At 42.2% G+C, this 23,768-nt stretch overlaps 1 protein-coding gene across 1 annotated transcript in view; it reads right to left on the bottom strand.

Annotated features, from left to right (window-relative positions):
• Positions 1-23,461, bottom strand: part of Nek10 (NIMA related kinase 10) — a 183,720-nt gene extending 160,259 nt beyond the window's left edge. Inside the window, exons 1-4 of the mRNA XM_060390990.1 lie at positions 23,330-23,461; positions 5,548-5,658; positions 5,247-5,307; positions 187-317 (exon numbers count right to left, since the gene is read on the bottom strand). Of these exons, the coding sequence (XP_060246973.1) occupies positions 187-317; positions 5,247-5,307; positions 5,548-5,621 (266 nt within the window). The 5' untranslated portion in view covers positions 5,622-5,658; positions 23,330-23,461. The remainder of the gene's footprint in view (positions 1-186; positions 318-5,246; positions 5,308-5,547; positions 5,659-23,329) is intronic.
• Between the last annotated feature and the right edge of the window lie 307 nt (positions 23,462-23,768).

Below are 23,768 nucleotides of genomic sequence, written 5' to 3'. Positions count from 1 at the left end.
GACAGGTACACCTAAGCATGCCTATTCAACCTGTTACTTGGGCTCTTCCTCCTTCAATCCAGGAACATTTTACAGGTTAACTAAAGTTACTAAACTACAAATATTCAGACTTCAAATTTTCACTTCTGTGAAACATTTAAATAAGTAAAATTGAATAGGCTGTTGACAGCAAGGGAGATTTCTTACCTAAAATTTTCAAGTTCAACTGCTTCTGTGGACTCATGCCATTGACCACGAGCTCTGAGTGCCCCTGCCTTGATGGTGGACTCAGACTTCGTCATGTTATTTTGGGCACTGTCAAAGTTAATGGCTGGAAGCTACAGAGATGAAAACAGAGAGTTCATGACCATTATGGCTCATTCAACACATGATAAAATAAATGGCAGAATGGCAGAGGTAGAGGGGAGGGCCAAAGGAAAGCGTGTTTCCCCACTAGACTAATAATTGAGATAACAGGTTTGTAAATGGGGTTTCCCAAGATTTAAGCATCCTTAACATAAGCATTTACTCTTTAGCTTGGACTCTTTTCATCACAAAGGATGTCACCTGCCACAGATCGCTGTCATGTATGCTAAGTCTGTCTCACACTGACATAAGCAAGAACCTTTGCATTTTACTCAGTGATGTTTCCTGGGCACTTAGATCAGTACTAGGGATGCAGGTTAGGTTTGAGCCAGCAAAGATTTCTGAAGTATCTTGTGTGCTGCAGCTATGCAGCTGGAGAGTTTCTGAACCCAGGTAGCACATGCTGCACGGAGAGCAGAATGTCCCTCTGTCTGAATTCGGCAGTCTGTACATTGTGCGCCAAGGGCTCTGCCACAGCAAAAGGCAAGAGCCTGTCACTATTGCTCAACCTGAACAATGATACTTTAGACACTGGTTTCAAATCCCTGAGTTTACTATAATAAAATAAACGTGTTTAGAACACCTAGAATATATCTGTGCTGCTGTTTACAAGATCAACCCGGCAGCTACATCAGTCGTCAGGACTTACTCAGATGCCAATAGTTGCTATGGTTGAGACAACCCTAAGATTTGTTTTTGGTGCCATGTGAAATCACATATAACATGGAAAAAACGTGCAATCTTTTCCAAAGTGTGAATGAAATATGCCCTACAATCAATTATTAAGAATAAAGTAAGCAAAGCAAAATAAAGGATCTGATTTCAGTAGATTATTTCATTGTGTGCAAATCAATATTAAGAGCGCAATTTCTTTATGTAAAGGTGACCTTCCTTGCATCCTGTAAGGCCGTCAACAGAGAGATGCATTACAGCAGCGTCATTGTCTAACAGCTAGCCTCCCAAGGTGCTTCTTTACCTTCCAGTCACAGTGATATTTTCAAAACAGTGACAATAAACATTCCATCTACAAAACTACCTTTCTGTATGAGTTCAGCTGCCCAGTCTACACCCTTCATGATCAGGTGACTGAAAGAACATACAAGGCAATGCTTAGTGATCTCAGACTCTGTGGGTTTAATCCACCCTTGGCTGGCACTATGACCTTGGAGAAGGCATTTAATCCCTGTGCACACTGGTTTCCATGTCATTACAAGTAATACTAACAGTGTGTAACTCTGGGTTAGGAGACTTCAGGGAGTCGCTGTTTATACAGCACCTGCTGTATAAACTTGCAGGTACAATCTAACTCCTTTAAAAGTACTCTTATGAGTCTTGTAATCACTACCATAAATTTTCTAGGTAAATAAGCTTGTCATTACAAATTAGGTGATTTCCAAATGTCAGTGTATGGCCCAAAAAGGCATTAGACATGAAGTTACAAAAATAAGTCCATTTTCCTGTTATACAGGAGCTGTCATAGTGCACACACACACACACACACACACACACACACACACACACACACACGGACAAACAGGAAGTAGGTTTTCTAGGCCTAAGGAATTTCAAACCCCATTGTCATTGACAAAACTCCTAGAATACTGTCTTCAAGAAAGAAGGTAGCAAGCACAGAGCAAAGAAATCTAAGCCACTCAAAGAAGAGAAGTGTCAGGACGTTGTACAGCTCTCAACCACCCCAATTGTGAGCAGGCAGACAGGCAATACTAAGAATGCTAAGAACCACGTCAGTGAGACACAGTAGCAAGCTATATCTACAAAGGCCAGGGGCTTGATAATAAAATCCTTGATACCAGCAGCTCCTTCAGATGAAAGCAACCTTCATTTAGGAATTTCTTTACCCCTGCCACCCTCCTGCTCACTGGCCCAGGTCCACTGTGTCAGAGTAGCCTATAGCTCTTGATTCCAGGCCAGGGGACAGGTTAGAGCCTGCTCAATACAGTGGACCTTGCTCACTGCACTTACACAGTCCAGTGTCCAGCCTGCACACAAGCCATCTGCCTGAACTGACTGAGCCACCCTGAAGGCAGAATCACATATCTTTTCTTACATTCCTAGCACATTGCACAAAACCCACCACAGAGCTGCTATTCAAGCATGAAGCTGTTGAATGAATGCTCACTTTGTCCCCAGTTAACTCTTTCATCCAGCCAACTACTTGAAGTGGGTTCACCCAGTCCACACACCGGTTGAAGGCACATGGTACAACATGTGGTGACAAGTCATGCATGTGTAGGGATCAAGGCATTTGTGGTGAAGGACAGAGAAACCTGAAGCCACTCCATGGGCTTGAGAAACATTCTGCAAAGTCAGAGCCCAGGGCTTGTTAAGACAAAAAGTAAAGGTGAAACAGTGGACCAAAGTCTGTCAGGCAGCAGGAATTCCACAGAAGACCGGCTCTGATGTGGCAGCTCTGCAAGGCAGGCAGGGCAGTGAGCAGAGGCAAAGGGCCACAGCACAACTCAACAATGGGACAGGCAGCCTAGCTTCCCTGGAGAATCACAGGAAGGACATTCAATTCTCTGCAACTCTGCCCAACACACAAGTTGCAAACTTCTAGTAACTGGTCATCACAGCCCATACGTAAGTAAACAATCAAACAAAATATAAATAAAAAAATAAAAACCAGAAACAACTAGGCCACATCAGCAGAATTCTGGTAAGTGGACCTGACTCACAAGCCTCCCTCCTCAAATGAACCATTGGAAATCTGAGAAGCCGGGCCTGTTTGCACTTGTTGCTGGGGTTTCTTGCTCTGACTCTCCCTTTCCTTGTGTCTCATATTATGTTTGGCTGTGGTTTTAATTTATGATAAACTCCCTTACACTGTATATCCTAATATGTTCCTTGTATTCTTCCTGGAACATGCAGGCTACATGGGAATTCCTCAGCTGTCCTTCTAGAATCCTCTGCCTCACACACATCTACATTGTTTCGGGCAAGGAGAACAGAGCTCTCAGTAACCCTTGTTATCAGGATGATACATGCAGGAACCTTCACAACAGAATTAGGCATAGATTTTGAGAAGCATAGGCTCCATCTGTCCTCCAAGTGAGGCCAGCCACTGCATGCTCTCTTACAGGTCTCAGCTTTCTAAGTAACCCACACATGTTAAACATACATTATCTGTGTGGGAACATTTAGCAAAAATATATGAATTTTTCAGACAGATGACTAAGAATTCTAGGTTGGCTGAAAAAGAAGAAATCATTAAACTAACTTTAAACAACCCTGCCAAGTACTAACAAGGGAGTGGCATAATGAAGGCAAAGTAGATCGTCATATGAACTTCAGCATTGAAAACTCTAAGGCCCAAACCAAATCCAGAAACACTGTGGGCATCTCTTCACCTAGCCAGGGCTTGTTCGTGTTCATAGTGGCCCAAATCCCAGGTCACAGTTCAACGAGGGAAAACTAACCACAAATATGTGGAGTAGATAAGACAGTGAATCAGAAGCAAAGTCAAGGTTGCTGGCCATGAAAAGATCTTATCAGGCAGTGAAACCACAGATTCCCCAAGGCAAGAGAGAAAGGTGCTACCATGAAGAAGGAGTGCTCCAGGTGGTGAAGAGGCGCAGAAGAGGGGGCTGGCGTAGAAGAGGGGGCTTCTGTGGAGGCAGGGGAGTTGATTTGGGCCTGAGAAACAGGGAAGAATTCCAGGAGAAAAAGTAGCTTGGGGTGTTGTGGTTACCCTGGAGGATATGAGCAGGAAGAGAACGAGATCTAAGACAGAACAGAGGAGAGGTAACTTCTAGAATAAGTAGGTACAGAAGAGGAGACATCAGGATCTGGCAGCGTGAATGACACAGAGGAAAGGCTCACAGAGAAAATCTATTTTAAGGACATTTGACTGGCTCACATGTTTTTAACTGTTAGTTAATTTTCCAGCTCATTGAAAAGTGTCTCTGTGGCTAGGACACACAGTGCAGAACTGGGCTGTTTAGATGTAGAACTGCATTCCATGACCATCTTATCCTGAGGTGGTCATTTCTCTCTGCTGCAGATTTTCCATCAGTGAAAGTGAATGGTGCAAACATGAAGAAGGCACTGGCACATAGCAAGAATTCCCTAAGCAGGAACTCTCTTATTTGCCCTTCATGAGCCACCAAATCTTAAGGAAGTCACTCTATAAAATAAATAGATAAAAATGCTATGGTTCTGTACCGAATTTGGATGATAAAAAATAAAACATGATAATGGTATTACCAACCTGTGAACTCTTAAACAATGTATAATATTGGGGACTTTGGAGACAGAAGACCAGGATTCAAGCCATTCAGCACTGCATGAGTGTCTGCTGTTGTTCTTAGGGATTCTAGGTTGTTTCCCAAACCCCCAGTCAATGACCTCTACTCTCATTACTTTCCAAAGTCTTCTAGAAGCAAAACTTAGAAGTGAAGTTTAGAGATAGATCAAGAGTTCCATTCTTTCCTTGACTAATAAAGGTATAAAAATGCTATCACAAATAGCTAAAACCTCATCTCCTTTTTTGGTAGGATGCAATTTGAGAAGCATCAGTGGGGAGGGTGGTCGTATTCTATGAAAGAGAAGGATTTGGGGTATGGAGAGGAGAAAGATGTGGTAAACTGAGCATTGTGGAATGAATTTCCCTAAAGTTCTGAAAGATAAACCTTTGATGATAGAACTGACTGTTCACAGACTGGAGGATTCAAGTTCTGCTGGTTAGAATATATGGTGACAAGCAGAGAAGAAACAGGCTTCAGATGCCAAGTCTTGGCAGAGCCTCACCCAGGTGAGAGAAGCAGCCAGAAAGAGCAAGAAAAACTATGGAAGAACAAAGAAAGTATACACAAGGATGGGAAATGGACCCTTTCAGAAACACGTGATGGCTATTCACATGCCATAGCCTTTGACAATACTACCTGCTGTTTGCTTGACTGAACGTTCAAAAGGCACCGAAGTCTTTTAAGATCTGAGTAGTCCCTAGGAGAAAGAACAGCACAATGTTAGCCCACAGAGGGGTCCAGGTGAGCAAGGTCACTGATGGCACAGTTCCTTGGAAGCCTGCCCCTGTAGGTAAGGGCATGCCTGTCAACCATTTCGTTCCAAACTCTAGAAAGCGCTTGGTGTTTCCATAAACACTGCAATCCAGGAGACAGTTTCTCATGGAAGCATTAACCTCACTCAATGCTGCCACCCCACTGGATGAGTGCACTCGGTTACCTGGTGGTGGTCCCTTGCTGCTTCTTATCAGCTGATTTCTCTGTGCTCTTCACCTTTGTGTCTTGATCAGGCATTGTAAAACATCAATGCCTCAGAATCAACATTGCATTCCTTTCAAAGTAAATGGAAACAACTTTTAGTTGGGCTATGTCTAACTCAATTAAAACAATCAAAATTTATCTATGATGTCTAATCAAACATGTAAAAGTTAATAATTACAAGTATTAGAATAAGTATTGTTTACTTTCAAAGGGTCTTCCTTAGATTTAGGCCATGTCTTCAGCCTTTATTTTCTGGCAACGGTTTCACCTAAGTATTCTGACCAACTTTTCACAAATATTGTTCTGAATGTCAGTGAAAACACCCTCTTTGGGATTTATAAAATATGTCTATTAACAAATACTTGAAGCTCAGTTGACAGTAATTTTATGCAATGTCAGTTGTCTTTCTCCATAACTATTTTTAATTAGACACTTGTCAAGATATTGCCAGACTTCCAGAAGTATGATTGTTTTCATTTTGTTTTTTGTTAATGTTTTAAAGATAAGGTCTCACTAGGTATCCATGACTGTACTGGAACTCACTGTTTAGAGCAGGCTGACCTGAACTTGAGGAGATTCTACTGCCTTCCCCTTTCAATTGCTGAGATTACAGGTTTGTGTGGCCATAGTCAGCTTCCAGAATTATATTTTTCTTTTTAAAGATTCTTTTTCCTTAATGGATTTGTTTTTTTTTTTTTAACTTATGTGTGTTTGTGTGCCTTCCTGAATTTACCCGACATGTATAAGTGAGTGAGGAGGTAGCAGCCAGAAGGCTTCAGATATTCTGAAGCTGGAGTTACAACAGCATGAGCCCCGTAATATGTGTGTTAACAATTGAGCCAGGGCCCTTTGCAAGCTCAGTAAGTGCTCTGAAGCACCGAGCCATCTTTCCAGCTTCCTTACAGAATTCTGAAAGTGTGAAAGCTGACATCTGAACAATACATGTTGACACCACTCATAAGGTCAGGCCACTCTTGTGCAGTCTATAAAGTCACCACAGTGTCCAGTCGGGAGGTACCCTGCCTGGAAACACAGCTCAATAGCCATTTCAACACTCTGAATTCAGTGTTCTAGTATTACAATGATTGCTTTTCCTCGTGTTATTTTTAATCCTACTTCTCCCCACTCAAAAGATTTGAGTTCATCAATAGAGACTTATTGACTTGTTTGCTTTTTTATTTTAATTGATTTCTCTTCTCAACTCTTTTCATCTTCATAAGAGAAGCAGAAAATTGAAGATACTCATGGCTTTCTGCTTCTCTTATAAAATACCTGACATAAACAACTCAGAAAATGAAAGATTCTGACTCACAGGTACCAAGATTTTAGTCCTTAGTCCTATTGCTTCCAAGGCCATCATGAAGCAGAACCTCATGGCAGGGAAGCATGTTAGAAGCTAGTCACAACTTGACAGAAGAAGGAATCAAGAATCAAATACAGCCTTCCAAACAAGCACCCTACCCAGTGACTTTTCTCTTCCTAGGTCCCACCTCCTAAACCAGAGACCAAATCACATTCAATATGTGCTTCCCTAGCACCCATAGCCATCTCTGAAAAGTAATTTAACCTATTTCCAAGAGTCCAGGGTCCTAGCCATTCCAACATTGTTAAGAAGTTCATAGCCAAAATCCCCTCTGAAGTTCAAAGCCAACTAGCACCAGAGAGCCTCTAAAAATCACAAAGAAAGAGGTTCTATTCTAAGACACAATGACACAAAACAGATATCCTCATTCCAAAATGGAGGGATAAGAGACTAGAAAAAAAATTGAAAGCCAGCAAAGCAAACATTCAACTTTGTAGCTCATATCTATCACACAGAGTATGTGAGCTCCAACCAGCCATTTGCAATACACATACACACTCTGGGGTTAACTCCAGGCACTGCTTCCCATGTTTCTCAATGGACATTTCCTGGCATCCTCAAGATCCTTGGGTCTCCACTGCAACTTGGGCTTCCCTGTATCAGGGGCTGACTGGAAGGACTCTAACATTGTTTTATATTGCCTCACCTCCCAGGCTTCCTTTAAATATGTTTGCAGTCTAGGTGACCTTTTAACTCTTGCATTGTGCATGTCCAGGAAAAAACAAAAACAAAAACAAAAACAAAAAAACAGCACCTCATACATGACACCAAAGACTGCCACCATCTTGACCAACAGCTAGGTCCTACTGGACCACTGCCACATTGACCTTGGCAACTGAGAATGGTAAAATGCATCCTGTTGTAACCTTGGAATGCCCACAAAATGGTCTCTTCTCTTTAGCTTTTCATATGGTAGTCTGGACGTGTGGGGCTCTTGCCAGCTCTTAAGGTCATGCCATCACTCCATTGGTCCAAATGCAAAGTAATTGACATAAACTTCATGCTGAAATGTCTTCAGGAACCATGCCTTCCTGAATTCCAAATCCCCACCCCCCCATGCTCTTCTGTAATTACAAGTTTTTTTTTAAGTCTTTCTAATCTGCATTTTTGCTCCTAATTCTCACTGAAAATCTGACTGTATCTGTCAATATCTGTGTCACAAATAATGTTGAGGTAACTTTGGTTCTTATACCAGATTAATTAGGTCTAGGTCTAGGGTCTAGGTCCAGTCCATTCATGCTCTTTGATTGGTAGTTCAGTCTCTGTAAGCACCTATGAACCCATGACATTTTAAATTCTGTAATTAAAATTATGTAATTATTCATCCATAATTATTTTTGATGTTTTTATCATGTTTTTTAACTTTTTAAAATCGCCTTACAGCCTAATCAAAGTCCCCTTCCTCCTTTCTTCTCAGTCTCACTCTCAAACCCCTCTCCCAGCATTCCTCTTTTCCCTTCCCAGAGAAGGGAGCCCATCATGGGTAACAACCCGCCCTTGCACATCAAGTCACAGCAAGAATAAGCTTATCTTTCCCACTGAAGCCAAACAAGGCCTAGCTATGAGAAAGTGAACCAAAAGCAGGTAACAGAGTCAGAGACAGCCCCTACTCAAATTGTTAGGGAAACCATATGATGATCAAGTTGCACAACTGCTACATTTGTGTAAGGGGTCTAGGTCCAGTCCATTCATGCTCTTTGATTGGTAGTTCACTCTCTGTAAGCCCCTATGAACCCAGGTTAATTTACTTTGTTGGTCTTCTTGTGGTGTCCTTCACCCCTCTAGCTCCCATAATCCTTTTCTTCAGTCTTCCACAAGACTCCTGAACTTGGCCTATTGTTTGGCTGTGGGTCTCTGCATCTGTTTCCTTCAGCTACTGGATGGAGCCACTCAGAAGACAGTTAGGCTAGGATCCTGTCTGCAGACATGGCAGAGTATCATTAATAGTGTCAGTGGCTGGTTCTCTCCCATGGGGTGGGTCTCAAGTTGGGCCAGTCATTGGTTGGCCATTCCCTCAATCTCTGCTCCATCGTTATCTCTATACTTCTTTTTTTAAAAGATAATTTTTATTTTTACTAATTACAGTTATTCACTTTGTATCCTACTTGTATCCCTCTCCCTCTTTCCCTCCTAATCTCACCTCCCTCCCTCTTCTCCACCCATGCTCCTCCCCCAGTCCACTGATATGAGAGATCCTCCTCCCCTTCCATATGACCCTAGCCTATCAGGTCTCAGGAGGACTGGCTGCATTGTCTTCCTCTGTGGCCTGGTAAGTCTGAACCCCCCTGAGGGGGAGGTGATCAAAGAACCAGCCACTGAGTTCATATCAGAGACAGTCCCTGTTCCCCTTACTAGGGTACCCACTTGGATACTGAGCTGCTATGGGCTATATCTGAGCAGGGGTTCTAGGTTATCTCCATGAATGGTCCTTCGTTGGAGTAGCAGTCTCAGAAAAGATCCCTGTGTCCAGACTTTTTGGTTCTGTTGCTCTTCTTGTGCCACTCCTGCCCTCCCCCGCCTCCAGGTCTTTCTAACTCCCTGTTCTTTGCACTCTGCCCAAAGTTTGGCTATAAGTCTTAGCATCTGCTTCGATACCGTGCAGGGTAGTCTTTAAGAGGCCCTCTGTAGTAGGCTCCTGTCCTGTTCCCTGTTTCCTCCCCGCTCCTACTTCATATGTTTATTTTATTTCCCCTTCCAAGTGATTTTCAAGCATTCTCCCTTGAACCTTCCTTGTTTCTTAGCTTCTTTGGGTCTGAAGATTATAGCATGGCTATCAGTACTTTATGGCCACTTAGAAGTGAGTACATACCATGCTTGTCTTTCTGGGCTAGGGTTACCTCACTCAGGATGATATTTTCTAATTCCATCTATTTGCCTGCAAATTGCATGATGCCCTTTTAAAAAAAAATGGCTGAGTATTATTCCACTGTGTAAATGTACCACATTTTCTCTATCCATTCTTCAGTTGAGGAACATCTAGGCTGCTTCCAGTTTCTGGCTATTATGAACATAGTTGAGCAAGCGTCCTGGAAGTGTTGTGGAGCATCCTTTGTGTATATGCCCAGGAGTGGTATAGATGGTTCTTGAGGTTAAACTATTCTCAATTTTCTGAGAAACCTCCAGATTGATTCCCAAAGTGGTTGTACAAGTTTGCACTCCCACTAGCAAAGGAGGAGTGTTCCCCTTTCTCCATCCTCTTCAGCATGTGTGGTCCCTTGAGTTTTTAATCTTAGCCATTCTGACAGGTGTAAGTTAGAATCTCAGAGTCGTTTTGATTTTCATTTCATTTCCCTGCTTACTAAGACCATTGAATATTTCTTTAAGTGCTTCTCAGCCATTAGAGAGTCCTGTGAAAATTCTCTGTTTAGCTCCTTACCCTATTTTTAATTGGGTTATTTGGTTTGTTGGTATTTAATTTCTTGAGTTCTTTATATATTTTGGTTATCAGCCTTCTGTTGGATGCAGGGTTGGTGAAGATCTTTTTCCATTCTCTAGGTTGCCATTTTGCCCTATGGACAGTGTCCTTTGCCTTGCAAAAGCTTTTTAGTTTCATGAGGTCTCATTTATTAATTGTTGGTGTTGATGTTCTGTTCAGAAAGTTGTCTCCTGTACAAATGCGTTCAAGACTTTTCCCCACTTTCTCTTCTACTAAATTTAGTGTATCCAGTTTTATGTTGAGGTCTTTGATCCACTAGGAGTTTTATGCATGGATCTATTTGCATTCTTTTACCTGTAGACATCCAGTTAGACTAGCACCATTTCTTAAAGGTGCTTCCATTTTTCTATGGTATAATTTTGGCTTCTTTGTCAAAAACTAAATGTTCATTGGTGTGTGGATTTACATTTGGGTCTTCGATTCTCTTCCATTGACCAACCTCTCTTTTCTTATGCAGTTACACAGTTTTTATTACTATTGCTTTACATTACAGCTTGAAATCAGGGATGGTGGTGATATCTCCTGAAGTTCCATTGTACAGGATTGTTTTAGCTACCCTGGATTTTTTGTTTTTCCATATGAACTTGAGTATTATTCTTTTAAAGTCTTTAAAGAATTATGTTAGAATTTTGATGAGAATTAATTTGAATTTATAGATTACTTTTGGTAAGATGGTAATTTTTATTATGTTAATCCTGCCAATCCATGAGCGTGGGAGGTCTTTCTATCTTCTTCAATTTCCTTCTTTAAAGAATTGAAGTTTTTATCATATAGGTCTTCCACTTGCTTGGCTAGAGTTACCCCAAGGTATTTTATATTATCTGTGCCTATTGTGAAGGGTGTTCTTACCTTGATTTTTCTCTAAGCCCATTTGCCATTTGTACACACGAAGGCTTCCTCCACCAGATTAGTTCATAATATTTTTTATTTTATTTTTAATTTGTTTGTGTATGTGTGGATAAAATACATACATATGTGTAAAGATGCCAGAGGAAGCCAGAGGAATCAAATCTCCCTGGAGCCGGAGTTAGATGTAGTTGTGAACTACTAGACATGTGGGCTGGAAACCAAACTCAGGTCCTCTAGACTAGCATTAAGTGCTCTTTAAAGCTTAGCCATATCTCCAGCCCAACTCATCACCTTTTAACTCAGTCCTTCCAAAAGGTCTAAGGACAATATGCAGACATTAGCCCATTTTCCAACAGAACCCATTATCTATTGGAGCCTCATGACAACAGTCTTTACTATCTACATTCCTGTCAGCATTTTGAGATCCTTCCAGAATAATTTTATGGCTTCTCTAGTTCAAATCTACAAACTTTGCCAAACTCCTCCCAAAATTCATTTCTATAAATGAAAGGGCTTAAAAAATCACATGATTAGGTTTAGTCCAAACAACAACTTTATCTTAGTTAGGGTTTTATCACTATTAAAAGACACATGACCATGGCAACTCGTATGAAGGAAAACATTTAATTAGGGCTGGCTTACAGTTTCAGAGGTTTAGTCCATTTTTGTCATGGCAAGAAGCATGTCAGCATGCAGGCAGACATGGTCCTGGAGAAGGAGCTGAGAGTTCTACATATTGATTCACAAGCAGCAGGAGATTGTCCAACTAAGTATATGAGACCTCCAAAGCCTGCCTCCACAGGGATACACTTCCTCCCACAAGGCCACACCTACTCAACAAGGCCACACCTCCTAATAGCGCAATTCCCTATGCATCTATGGGAACCATTTTATTCAAACAACCACAAGCTCTGTATCTCTGCTACTACCTTTCTGTGTTCACCAGACTTCCCATTTCTGTGACAAAATACCTGACTTAAACAACTTAAAGAAGGAAAGGCCCATGGTTTCAAAGGTCCAGTGATCTCAGCTGTATTCCTCCTGTACCTCTGTCAGGTAGAGCATCATAGGTGTAGGGTATTCACCTCATGGATGGGAAGCAGACAGACAAGTGAGAAATGAAGACCAGAGCTGGGCAGTAGTGGTGCACACCTTTAATCTCAGCACTCAGGAGGCAGAGGCAGGCAGATCTCTGTGAGTTTGAAGCCAGCCTGGTCTACAGAGCTAGTTCTAGAGCAGCCAGGGCTACACAGAAAAACCCTATCTCAAAATAAATAAATAAATACAAGAAAAAAAAAAGAAAGAAAAAATAAAAAAAAAGAAAAACAAAAAGAAAAATTAAGAAATAAAGACCAACCATAACCTTCAGATCCATGCCTTTTGTCACCATCTTTCTCCATCTATGCCCAACTTCCTAGAGTTTCAAACATTTCCCACAACAGTCCTACCAGTTGGGGACCAAGCATTTGCATGAGTGGAAGAGTTATATCAAACCTATAATGTATCATTAACATAGGAAATACAAAGTTAAATACAATGTTGATTTAATTAAAATGGGTGTTCCAATAACCTGATTTCTTTTCTGTGTAAAGATAAAACTAAGGACCAGAGGTGGGATGTATGTAACACAATCAGACTTCAGTGTGTTGTTCCGACATGAACAAAAACCATGTGCTTAGAATTGCATGCATCAATGTGTTGCGAAGTCTAGAGTTGTTTAGGGGCAAAGGATCACCAGTTGATGAGCGTTTTGCTACAACAGAAACTAAATTTTTTTAAAGGCACAAATACAGTATATTGACTTTAAATACTTTTCCAATATAGTTGTCATATTTGAGATAAACAACTGATGTAGGATTAAGATTTAGAGGCCAAGGCTTTCATCGCTGATACAAAACGAGAAATAAGACACTATGAATACTTTAGAATTTGGCAAGGCTATAACACCTCTTAACAAATATTTACTACAAATTTCCTCCCTCTAACCTCAGGCTGAAGCTGGTGAAGGTAACAGAGTCTGTCTCAGGTGTGCAGGTCTACCACACAGAAAATCCCATTAACAGCTTTAAAACATGTTTGTGAGCTTCTAAAGTAGAAAATACATTTAGCAAATGTGCTACTGTGCTGGTAAGATTTTTGTCAACTTGACATGACAGAGTCATTTTGGAAGAGGAAACCTCAGCTGAGAACACACCTCTATCAGATTGGTCTGTGGGCAAGTCTGTGGGGTATTTTCTTAATTAATGATTGATGTGGGGTGAGCCCAAGTCACTGTGGAAGGTGCCAGCTCTGGGCAGATGGCCCTGGATTGTAAAAGGAAGCAGGGCACACAAAGAGGGCTATTAGGCAGCACTCTTCCAAGGTCTCTGCTTCAGTTCTGCCTCCAGTTTCTGCCCTGATTTCCCTCCACTTCAGACTGTGATGAGGAGTAGTAAGAGGAAATAAACACTTTTCTCCCATGTTGCTTTTGGTCATGGCATTTATCACAGCACTAAAAAGCAAACTAATACAATTACACTAAGAGAAAGAAATAGAAATCATAAAGAACGAACTGTAGTTTAATGTAGAGGAAACAGAAAGACCCACCTTCATTTTGTATTAGATATGTAAATGCTCTCCAAAGTCAAGAATCTAAATTTGCTTTTCTTCCTAGGCATCTCGGGGTTTGCTCTGCCTCCCAAGCCCAGAAGCCTGTGCTCACCGCACTGCAGGAGTTCCTGTTCCCTACCCTGCAGGAGCCTGTTTTCTCCACACTTTACAGTCCTTGGTTTTCCCCTTGCAACAGCCTGGTTGACCCAGAAGGCCAGTTTTGTTTGTTTTTTGTTTTGTTTTAACAGGAACTTCAAGTTCACATGTTTTCCTGTTGGCCAAACATCATAATTTCTGTCTGCAGAGTCTAAATGTTGCTTTATGTCCCACAGTGCTGGGCAGGCTCCTTCCAAAGATCTGATATAGATGAGACTGAAAGCAGGTTTTTTTGTGGAGAAAAATAGTTGGCAAAGCCACTAAGAAAAAATACTACATTATATAAAATCTACTAACCATTATGGTCTGGATCTGATTTTTTTTTCTTTTTTTCCTCTTCTTCCCCCCATGCCTCCCTGCTCCACCCCACTTCTGATATAATATTTACATGCGAGTTATAATAGGATTATTATACCTATAGTTAAAATAATCCGGAGGAGCACAGGATGGCTTAAAGGAGTAAATGTAGCAAATGGGAGCGTGCATCCTAACGAGCCGAAACATTTTCTGCAGGTGTCAGCACACTGATTACGGTCCCTCTCCTGTCTACAGTCATTTGCACTTTGTTTTGGATACAGTCTCATGTAGCTGTACAGGCCTTGGATTCCACCTCTTCTTGTTATGCCTCCACCTTTAGCACAAAGATTAAAGACATACAACTAATGAGTTCAGCTCCCGAAGTCTTTTGGTAAGCTGTGCTTAGCTTTCCTTATCAGATGGCAGGGTCCAGGGCCAATGCTACTCAATTTGACAAATAAAAAAGGGGCTTAGAGAAGTTTCTCCTCTGTGACAAGTAACTAAAAACCAAAGTCCCACATCCTTGCAACTCCGTTACTATAAATAAACAGTTCAACATGTGTATCGTGACCCCCAGTGGGGTCACATATCAAATATTTACATTATGATTCATAACAGTAGTAAAATTACAATTTGAAGTAGCAATGAAATAATTTTATGGTTGGGGCCACCACAGCATGAGGAACTGTATTAAAGGGTCACAGGATTAGGAAGGTTGAGGACCGCTGCTGCTGACATTCCTCTAAAGGCTGTTCTTTCAGGTTTTTAAAAGAAAAAAAAATCAGAAAGAACATCTGCAAATAAAACAAGTATGCTGCAATGCATTAGGTAATTGTTGATTTTTTAATACTGTACCAGGGTAATGGAAGATGCTAATAAAGAAAAGTGGGTGACAGGTACGTGGAACTTGGATAGTTTTTGAAATTGAACTGCTTAAAAACAGGAAATGTTTCCTTTTTACAAAAGGAGTCTACATAGCTTGTAGCAGATGGACGACACTGCATCTTTCCAAGCTGTTTGTGTTTGCCCTGTAAAGGCAGCTCAACTATAGTTGTTCAACAAGGAAAAACAAGGTCCCAGGTCCAAAGGGGACCGTGCCTGTTCTAGTCTTACATAGAATATATCACATTGCAGTTTTCCTTTCTTCAGTAGTAGATAGCAGTAGATACATATAGAGTAGCAGAAGGAAGGCATTATTGCATGGAAGAACCTCAAACCACAGTACAGAGCACCTTTCAGGCGGAGACAAAGGTAATGAGAAAAGCAGATGTAGCTTCTGCCCCAACTGAAGAGGACAGTACGCCCTGTCCCAAGGGACTCAAACTTACCACAGTATGAAGGAATACAATAAAAAACAAAACAAAACAAAACAAAAAGACACATGTCACAGGATAACACAGTGGGTCCTAGTTTTTAAAAGCCTGTTCACTCCTGTAAACCCAACACGCAGAAAGCAGAGGCAGAACCAGGCACGATGGCACTCGGGGAGGCAGAGACAGGCAGATCTCTGTGAGTTCGAGGCCAGTCTGGTCTACAAATTGAGTCCAGAACAGCTGAGGCTACACAGTCTTGGGGGGGGGGGAGGAGATGGAGCTGAGGCATGAGGATTGCCATAAGTTATATGACATCCTTTGTACAAAGTGAGTCCAAAGCTAGGCTGAACTATAGAGTGAGGCCTTATCAAAAGAAAAAAAAAGGAGGAATAGAAGAAGGAGAAGGAGGAGGAGGAGGAGGAGAAGGAGGAGGAGGAGGAGAAAAAGAAGAAGAAGAAGAAGAAGAAGAAGAAGAAGAAGAAGAAGAAGAAGAAGAAGAAGAAGAAGAAGAAGAAGACCTACCTATCATTTATCAGATGAGGACCAGAGGTAGGATGTATGTAACCAAGACCACACCGTACTTTTAATGAGAAAGAGCAGAACCCAGTTCACCTTCATGATCCAAATCTCAATGGAAAACTCTGAAAGAGTGGAAAGGTGAGACATTGTTGGAACTGGCCCCTATTAGAGGGCAAAGACAAGACAATTGCTGTCTGCAAAACTTCATCTGAACACTGGGAATGTACAGATGGTTATTCCCTTACCCTGCTTCTCATGTGGAGTGTGTAGATGGTGCATTCTAATATCCTCATAGGATGGAGAAGAAAGATGAAGCTGGCACAGTCTCCAAATCCAGGAATGAGTGGTTATTTAAACACATAGCTGGGGATAAACAGAACCCACATTTTAATAGTAATAGGGAAAGGCTATTAGCCTTTCCCCTTTGTTCTTTAGGTAGTTATATATAAGTTTCCCCTCCTAGCAGGAGAGGGGTTATTGTATTAAGAAACAGTTTTTACAACCCTGTACAACAAGAGGTCATCTGGAGGTATCTCCATCCCCGATCTCAAGCTGTACTACAGAGCAATAGTAATAAAAACTGCATGGTATTGGCATAGAAACAGAAAGGAGGATCAATGGAACCGAATAGAAGACCCAGAAATAAACCCACATACCTATGAATACTCGATTTTTGACAAAGCGGCCAAAACCATTCAATGGAAAAAAGATAGCATCTTCAACAGATGGTGCTGGTCTAATTGGATGTCTACATGCAGAAAAATGAAAATAGATCCACATTTATCACCCTGCACAAAACTAAAGTCTAAGTGGATCAAAGACCTCAACATAAAACCAGATACGCTAAATCTGTTAGAAGAAAAAGTGGGGAACAGCCTAGAACTCATTGGCACAGGAGACAACTTCCTGAACAGAACTCCAATAGCACAGGCTTTAAGAGCAACAATCAATAAATGGGACCTCCTGAAACTGAAAAGCTTCTGTAAAGCAAAGGACACCATCATCAAAACAAAACGACTGCCTACAGATTGGGAAAGAATCTTCACCAACCCTTTATCTGACAGAGGGCTAATATCCAGTATATATAAAGAACTAAAGAAGCTGAAAAGGAACAAACCAAGTAATCCAATTAAAAAATGGGGAACAGAGCTAAACACAGAATTCTCTGTAGAGGAATATAGAATGGCAGAGAAACACTTAAAGAAATGCTCAACGTCATTAGCCATTAGGGAAATGCAAATCAAAACGACCCTGAGATTTCACCTTACACCCATCAGAATGGCCAAGATGAAAAACTCAAGTGACAACACATGCTGAAGAGGTTGTGGAGAAAGGGGAACCCTCCTCCATTGCTGGTGGGAATGTAAACTGGTACAACCACTTTGGAAGTCAATCTGGTGCTTTCTCAGACAATTAGGAATAGTGCTTCCTCAAGACCCAGCTATACCACTGCTAGGCATATACCCAAAATTGGCTCAAGTACACAAGAAGGACATTTGCTTAACCATGTCTGTAGCAGCTTTATTTGTAATAGCCAGAACCTGGAAACAACCCAGATGTCCATCAACGGAGGAATGGATACAGAAAAAAGAGGAAATCATGAAATTTGCAGGCAAATGGTGGGATCTAGAAAAGATCATTCTGAGTGAAGTATCCCAGAAGGAGAAAGACAAACATGGAATATACTCGCTTATATAGACCTAAAAGATATGATAAACATAATGAAATCTATACACCTAAAGAAGATAATCAAGAAAGCGGACACGGGGTATGATGATCTATCCTCATTTAGAAAGACAAATGGGATATGCATTGAACGTATGACAGGAGTCTACCGCAGAAAGCATCTGAAAGACTCTACCTAGCAGTGTTCCAAAGTAGATACTAAGACTCTAACCAAACCTTCAGCAGAGTGCAGGGATTCATATGAAAGAAGAGGAGTTTAATGTAGAAAGGATAGGAGCTCCACAAGGACCAAACATATCTGGGCACAGGGTTTTTTCTGAGATGGACACTCAACCAAAGACCATGAGAGAATAAAACCTAGAACCTCTGCTCGGATGTGACCCGTGATAGCTCTGTAATCAATTGGTTTCCCATAGTAAGGGCAACAATGACTATTTCTAACAGGAACTCAATGACTGACTCTTTGACCTCCCCACCTCCCAAGGGAGGAGCAGTACTGTTAGGCCACAGAGGAGCACTTTGCAGCCAGTCCTGAAAATACCTGACAAAATGGAGTCACATGAAAGGGGAGGAGGTCCTCCCCTATCAGTGGACTTGGAAAGGGGCAGGGAGGAGCTGAGGGAGGGAGGGTGGGATTGGGGAGGGCATGAGGAATACAGAATTAACAAAATGTAACTAATGAGAAAAATAAAATTAAAAAAAAAAAGAAACAGGTTTTAGCTTTTGGATCATTGAGACAATAGGCCCCACAGGTGACATTTCCACAAAAATCTCATGCTGGGGATTGATAGGCTGGAGCTGTACCTCCTCCCAGGAAGAGACTGCACATGCTTTTGGCATGCGTAGCCCCTGTCCTCTGTTCCACCTTTTCTATGAAACTGTAACACTACTACAGAAAAAGTGGACAGAAACTAAGGGTTTCTTCTTCTTCTTCTTCTTCTTCTTCTTCTTCTTCTTCTTCTTCTTCTTCTTCTTCTTCTTCTTCTTCTTCTTCTTCTTCTTCCTCTTCTTCTTCTTCTTCCTCTTCTTCTTCCTCTTCCTCTTCCTGGTTTGACCAAACTATAAATCCACTGTCTGTTAGTGACTACCTGAAAAGGTTTGATGTCTATAAGAGCCTTTGTAGTAGCTTCTAACTACTAGTAGTGATGGCAGACACTCCTTAAAGTGTTGGCCTTCATTTGCTTGCTAGGACTAACCCAGATCTGTGTGAGGACCTGCCCAAAATTAGAGCTTATGACAACAAATAGCATTGTACTTTTCAAGATTTCCGATGTTACAGAGGGAAATAGCTACATATAGATTCTAGGAATCCTCTCCATTGTCATCACTAATGTTTGCACATGGTGCAACTGGGTGGCCTCTACTCTAAATCTACTCAGTGCCGGTGTAAGCACAGGAGATATACTAAGTAATAATATTTGAAAGGTAAAAAACAAAATCTAGAAAGAAATTGTATTCATCAGTCAATGAAAATAACTGAAGCAGCACCCTAAATTTCTTCTTAGTTATTGATTCCACAAACAAAAAAACATTACATCCTTATGCAGGTTAGGTTTTAATGACAAGTTGACATAACTTGGAGTCAGGAGAGGAAGCTCCAATTGGAGAATTATGAATTTGTGGCTAAGCCTTGAGGAACTGCTGTGACTGAGGATCGCTGTGGGAGGGCTCAGCCCACTGTGGGGAGTACCCTCCCCAGGCAGCTGGATCTGCTCCATGGAAGAAACCTCGCAGTGCGCAATGCAAAGAGTGAGTCAATATACAGTGTTCCTCCATGGTTTCCTCTTTAGTCTTCTGCTTGGAGCTTCTGTCATTACAGTCATGGCAGAAATCACATTAGATGAGAGCTAGGTACGACTTGATGCGTTTTTTCTAGTCACATCTTTCCCAAATTAATTAACCCCAAACATCAGCAAAATATGATGAAAACTGGTGGCCCAGTCTTTGTTTGCTCTACTCCTAATGTCAGTTTAACTTTCATAGGGGAGATTTCCTTTCTAAATTGTTTTGCCATGTCTGCTACATAACACTTAACACAAGATCCGGCTATACCATTCCTTGGTATATATACAAAATATGATCAAGTATATAACAAGGACATTTGCTCAACTATGCTCATAGCAGCTTTACTTATAATAGCCAGAATCTGGAAACAACCCAGATGTCCCTCGAGGAATGGATACAGAAATTGTGGTACATTTACACAATGGAATACTACTCAGCAATTAAAAACAAGGAAATCATGAAATTTTCAGGCAGATGGTGGGAACTAGAAAAGATCATCCTGAGTGAGGTATCCCAGAAGCAGAAAGACACATATGGTGTATACTTACTCATTAGACATATAATATAGGATAATCATACTAAAATCTGTACACCTAAAGAAGCTAAGCAAGGAGGAGGAGCCTGGGTAAGATGATCAATCCTCATTCAGAAAGGCAAAGGGGTTGGACATCAGAAGAGGGAGAAAACAGGGAACAGGACAGAAGCCTACCACAGAGGGCCTCTGAAAGACTGTACCTAGCAGTGTATCAAAGCAGATGCTGAGACTCATAGCTAAACTTTGGGCAGAGTGCAGGGAATCTTATGAAAGAAGGGGGAGATAGAAAGACCTGGAGGGGACAGAAGTTCCACAAGGAGAGCAACAGAACCTAAATGTCTGGACACAGCAGTCTTTTCTGAGCTTGATACTCCAACCAAGGATCATTCACAGGGATAACCTAGAATCCCTGCACGGATGTAGCACAGATGTAGCCCATGGCAGCTCAGTGTCCAAGTGAGTATCCCAGTGAGGGGAACAGGGGCTGTCTCTGACAAGAACTCAGTGGCTGGCTCTTTGATCACCTCCCCCTGAGGGGGCATGGCCTTACCAGGCCACAGAGGAAGACAATGCAGCCAGTCCTGATGAGACCTGATAGGCTAGGGTCAGATGGAAGGGAAGAGAACCTCCCATATCAGTGGACTGGGGGAGGGGCATGGGAGGAAAGAGGGAGGGAGGGCTGGATTGGGAAGGGTTGAGGGACGGGGCTACAGCTGGGATACAAAGGAAATAAATTGTAATAATAATGAAAAAAACTTAACACAAATAGGTAAAACTTCCATACTATTTCTAGGAAACCAGTAGTCTAAGAACTGTTATAACCGCCCCATTTTACAGGTAAGGAAACTTAGTTACCAAAAGATTAAGAAATTGCCAAAGCAAGACAGAGCTGGGATTTGGCTTCCAGAGCTTGGCTGAAGTATCTGACATTGCGGACTCTGCTCCCGATCCCTGTGAACAGCCAAAGTCAGGGCCTGTGGGGTTTTTGGTTTACTTTTTCTCTCTCCTCTTCCCTTCCCTTCTTTTGGTGTCAGTCTCCCCAGGTTGCCTAGGCTTGCCTCAAACTCTCTGGGATCTTCTCGCCTTGTCCCTACATCTGGCTCTCTTCTCAGATCTGCCCTGCCCAGCTCATTTGTTCTGAGACAAGCTAATTTGTCACTTCAATTGTATTGCAAAACACCTTCCCAACATTCGGAATTTCTCCTTGGCAGGAGAAACTGGGAGTACAAAGCAAGCTTTAGCTACATGGGACCTGTGTCAAAAATAAGTAAATAAATAAATAAATAAATAAATATAATTTAAAAGGGAAAGAAATCTCTAGGACTTCTATAAAGCATACTATGTCTGAGAAGGTGTTCCTGAGAGGACAGATGGGTTTGATTGAGGGCAGACCCACCCTGAATGGAAGCAGTACCATCCTTTGGGCTGGGAGCCAAGGTAGATTGAAAAGAGGGAAGGAATAGTCAGGTGACCTTGAGCCATGTGTAAGCAATGTGTTAAACCACCCTCACCCTACCCCACCCCCGCCCCACAAGGCCTCTGCTGCTGTGCCTTCCCTGCCAGGATGGACTCTATTCCTTGAGCCCTGCCTGAGCTTCCTGTCAGGCGTTTGGTCGCAGTAACCAGAAAAGTAACAGGCGCAAATCTTGGCTCAAACTTCCGACCCTCCTGCCTCATCTTCCTGATTGCTGGTATTATAGGTGTGTGTTACCAGACCAACAGAATGCACTGGCTTTTTTCATTGCCTACAACTCAGAAGCACAGGAAATACTGTTGGAAGGGACTTCAGGGTGCTCTCTACCTATCACAGGGTACATCTCCTCTTCCTCTAACCTCAGCCTCAATGAGTGTGGTTGGTTCCAACAGACTCACACTCCATATTCTCCTTTCAGCTCCTACATCTTTTACTGGTTGCACAGTTGGCCCCGACCCTGAGCCCCTCAAATGATCAGTAAATAGTCAATGAAAAAAACTTAGGGGCCAGTGATTTGATAGGGGCAAAGAGTTAAAATGCTGAATTGTACGGGACTCAGCTCCTGCAAACCACACTGCTTTGCCTCTTTCTAACAACCTTAAACCACGAAAACCATGGTTTTCATCAAAATTATTATGGCATAAAACAGAGCATAAGTTCCAGACCTTTACAATTAAGACAAAATTTCTAAATTAACATTCACTTACCAAGACATGAAAATGTTTGTAAAAAGCTGATAACTTAAGAGATTCATTGCTTTACCAAGTACATGTTGAGTACATTTGCTAAGTATCTGATCTAGATGCAGAAATATGGACAAGCCAGCCTCTCACAGCTGTAGATAACAAAGTAATCAGGCAACACAGAGACAAGGATGGGGACCTGAGTATAGAGCCCCGCAGAGGCAGTCCATTCTCAGCAGTGTGAGAATAGTTCAGAGCGCCAGGAGTTGTGGCATGGACCACGTTCTGTGTGTAGCTAAGATGGAGCTACTGTTGGCTAACCGAAGCCCGGAATAGGGAAGTGGGAAAGATGAGCTTCTAGGAGAAAAGAGAAACACTCCTTGGCACTTAAAAAATAAAAATAAAAGATATGTCAGTCTACCAATGGTGAGCACAGTGATTGGATGTGTAGGGACAGACTATAATCAGTAACACCAAGGCACTGGTGGCATCTGTGAGAAAGCTTTTGTGAAAACGTTTTTATAGAGAATAAGGGGTGTCTAGGATGTGGTGATGGGGATGTAGACAGAGTAGTACCCATAGGAGTCCGACGGTAATAGGGTCTGGTGGGTAGAGTTGCATTGAGAGGCACTCTTAACTGCAGCAGAGCACTGGCTGCTGGGCTCTGACTTAGGGGAGCATTCTAGGTGATGGTGAAGACTTTCTTCACATCTGCCACACAAGTTACCTAAAGACAGACACTCAGGTGGAGCTGAGCAGAGCCCACCCTGTAAAAGGAAGGCAGTGCTGCTCACAGAGGAGACCGTTAGCCTCCAGAGGCCATGAGCTGACTGGAAGGCAGTACAGCTGTTCATTCATTCCAGGAGCGAACTCTGCATCTCCCATCACACGCTCTTCAGCACACGCTCATGTATTTTGAAGAGGCAGGCTCTGGTTAACTGACTACAAGGCTGTCATCACCCCTCAGGGAAGGTCTCTGTGACTGGCCTCAGGAGAAAGGAGGCTGCCCCTGAGCGGCCTGGGGCTCGGTGTCACCCAACTTCCCACACCACTCACCGCGCAGGAGGGCGGCCCTCTTTCAGGCCAACCTCAAGTCATCTTCCTCCTCTTGCTGCAGAATTCCGGCGAGCTCAAACCAGCCCCAGCCCTGACACCTGTTGGTTTTTTAGTCAATTTCTTTCCTGGCCTAGAGAGGCTGAACCAATGTTCACACTTCTTCCTCCGCAGCCTCAGGCGCTCAGCCAATCAGCAATGACAACGCTGCAAGGTACAGTAGCGCCATGGCGACGGGTAACGCCTGCCCTGCTTCCTTAGCAACCAGAGACCGCGCTGTGAAACTCAGGGTGCCTGAACCTAACCTAGGCATTGCTGTATCCTTGTCAGCACAGCTCTGGCATCCAAAATACACAAGAGGCTTATCTCAGGTGCTTCAAGAATTTTCATACACTGCAAATCAGTTCTCAAAGATTATAGGGTAAAAGCAAGCAAGATAGAT

The sequence above is a fragment of the Meriones unguiculatus genome, chromosome 9 (genome assembly GCF_030254825.1).
Source record: "Meriones unguiculatus strain TT.TT164.6M chromosome 9, Bangor_MerUng_6.1, whole genome shotgun sequence".
NCBI classification, from domain to species: domain Eukaryota; kingdom Metazoa; phylum Chordata; class Mammalia; order Rodentia; family Muridae; genus Meriones; species Meriones unguiculatus.
The sequence above is the reverse complement of the archived record's forward strand: the minus strand, read 5'-3'. Positions and strand labels throughout refer to the sequence as shown.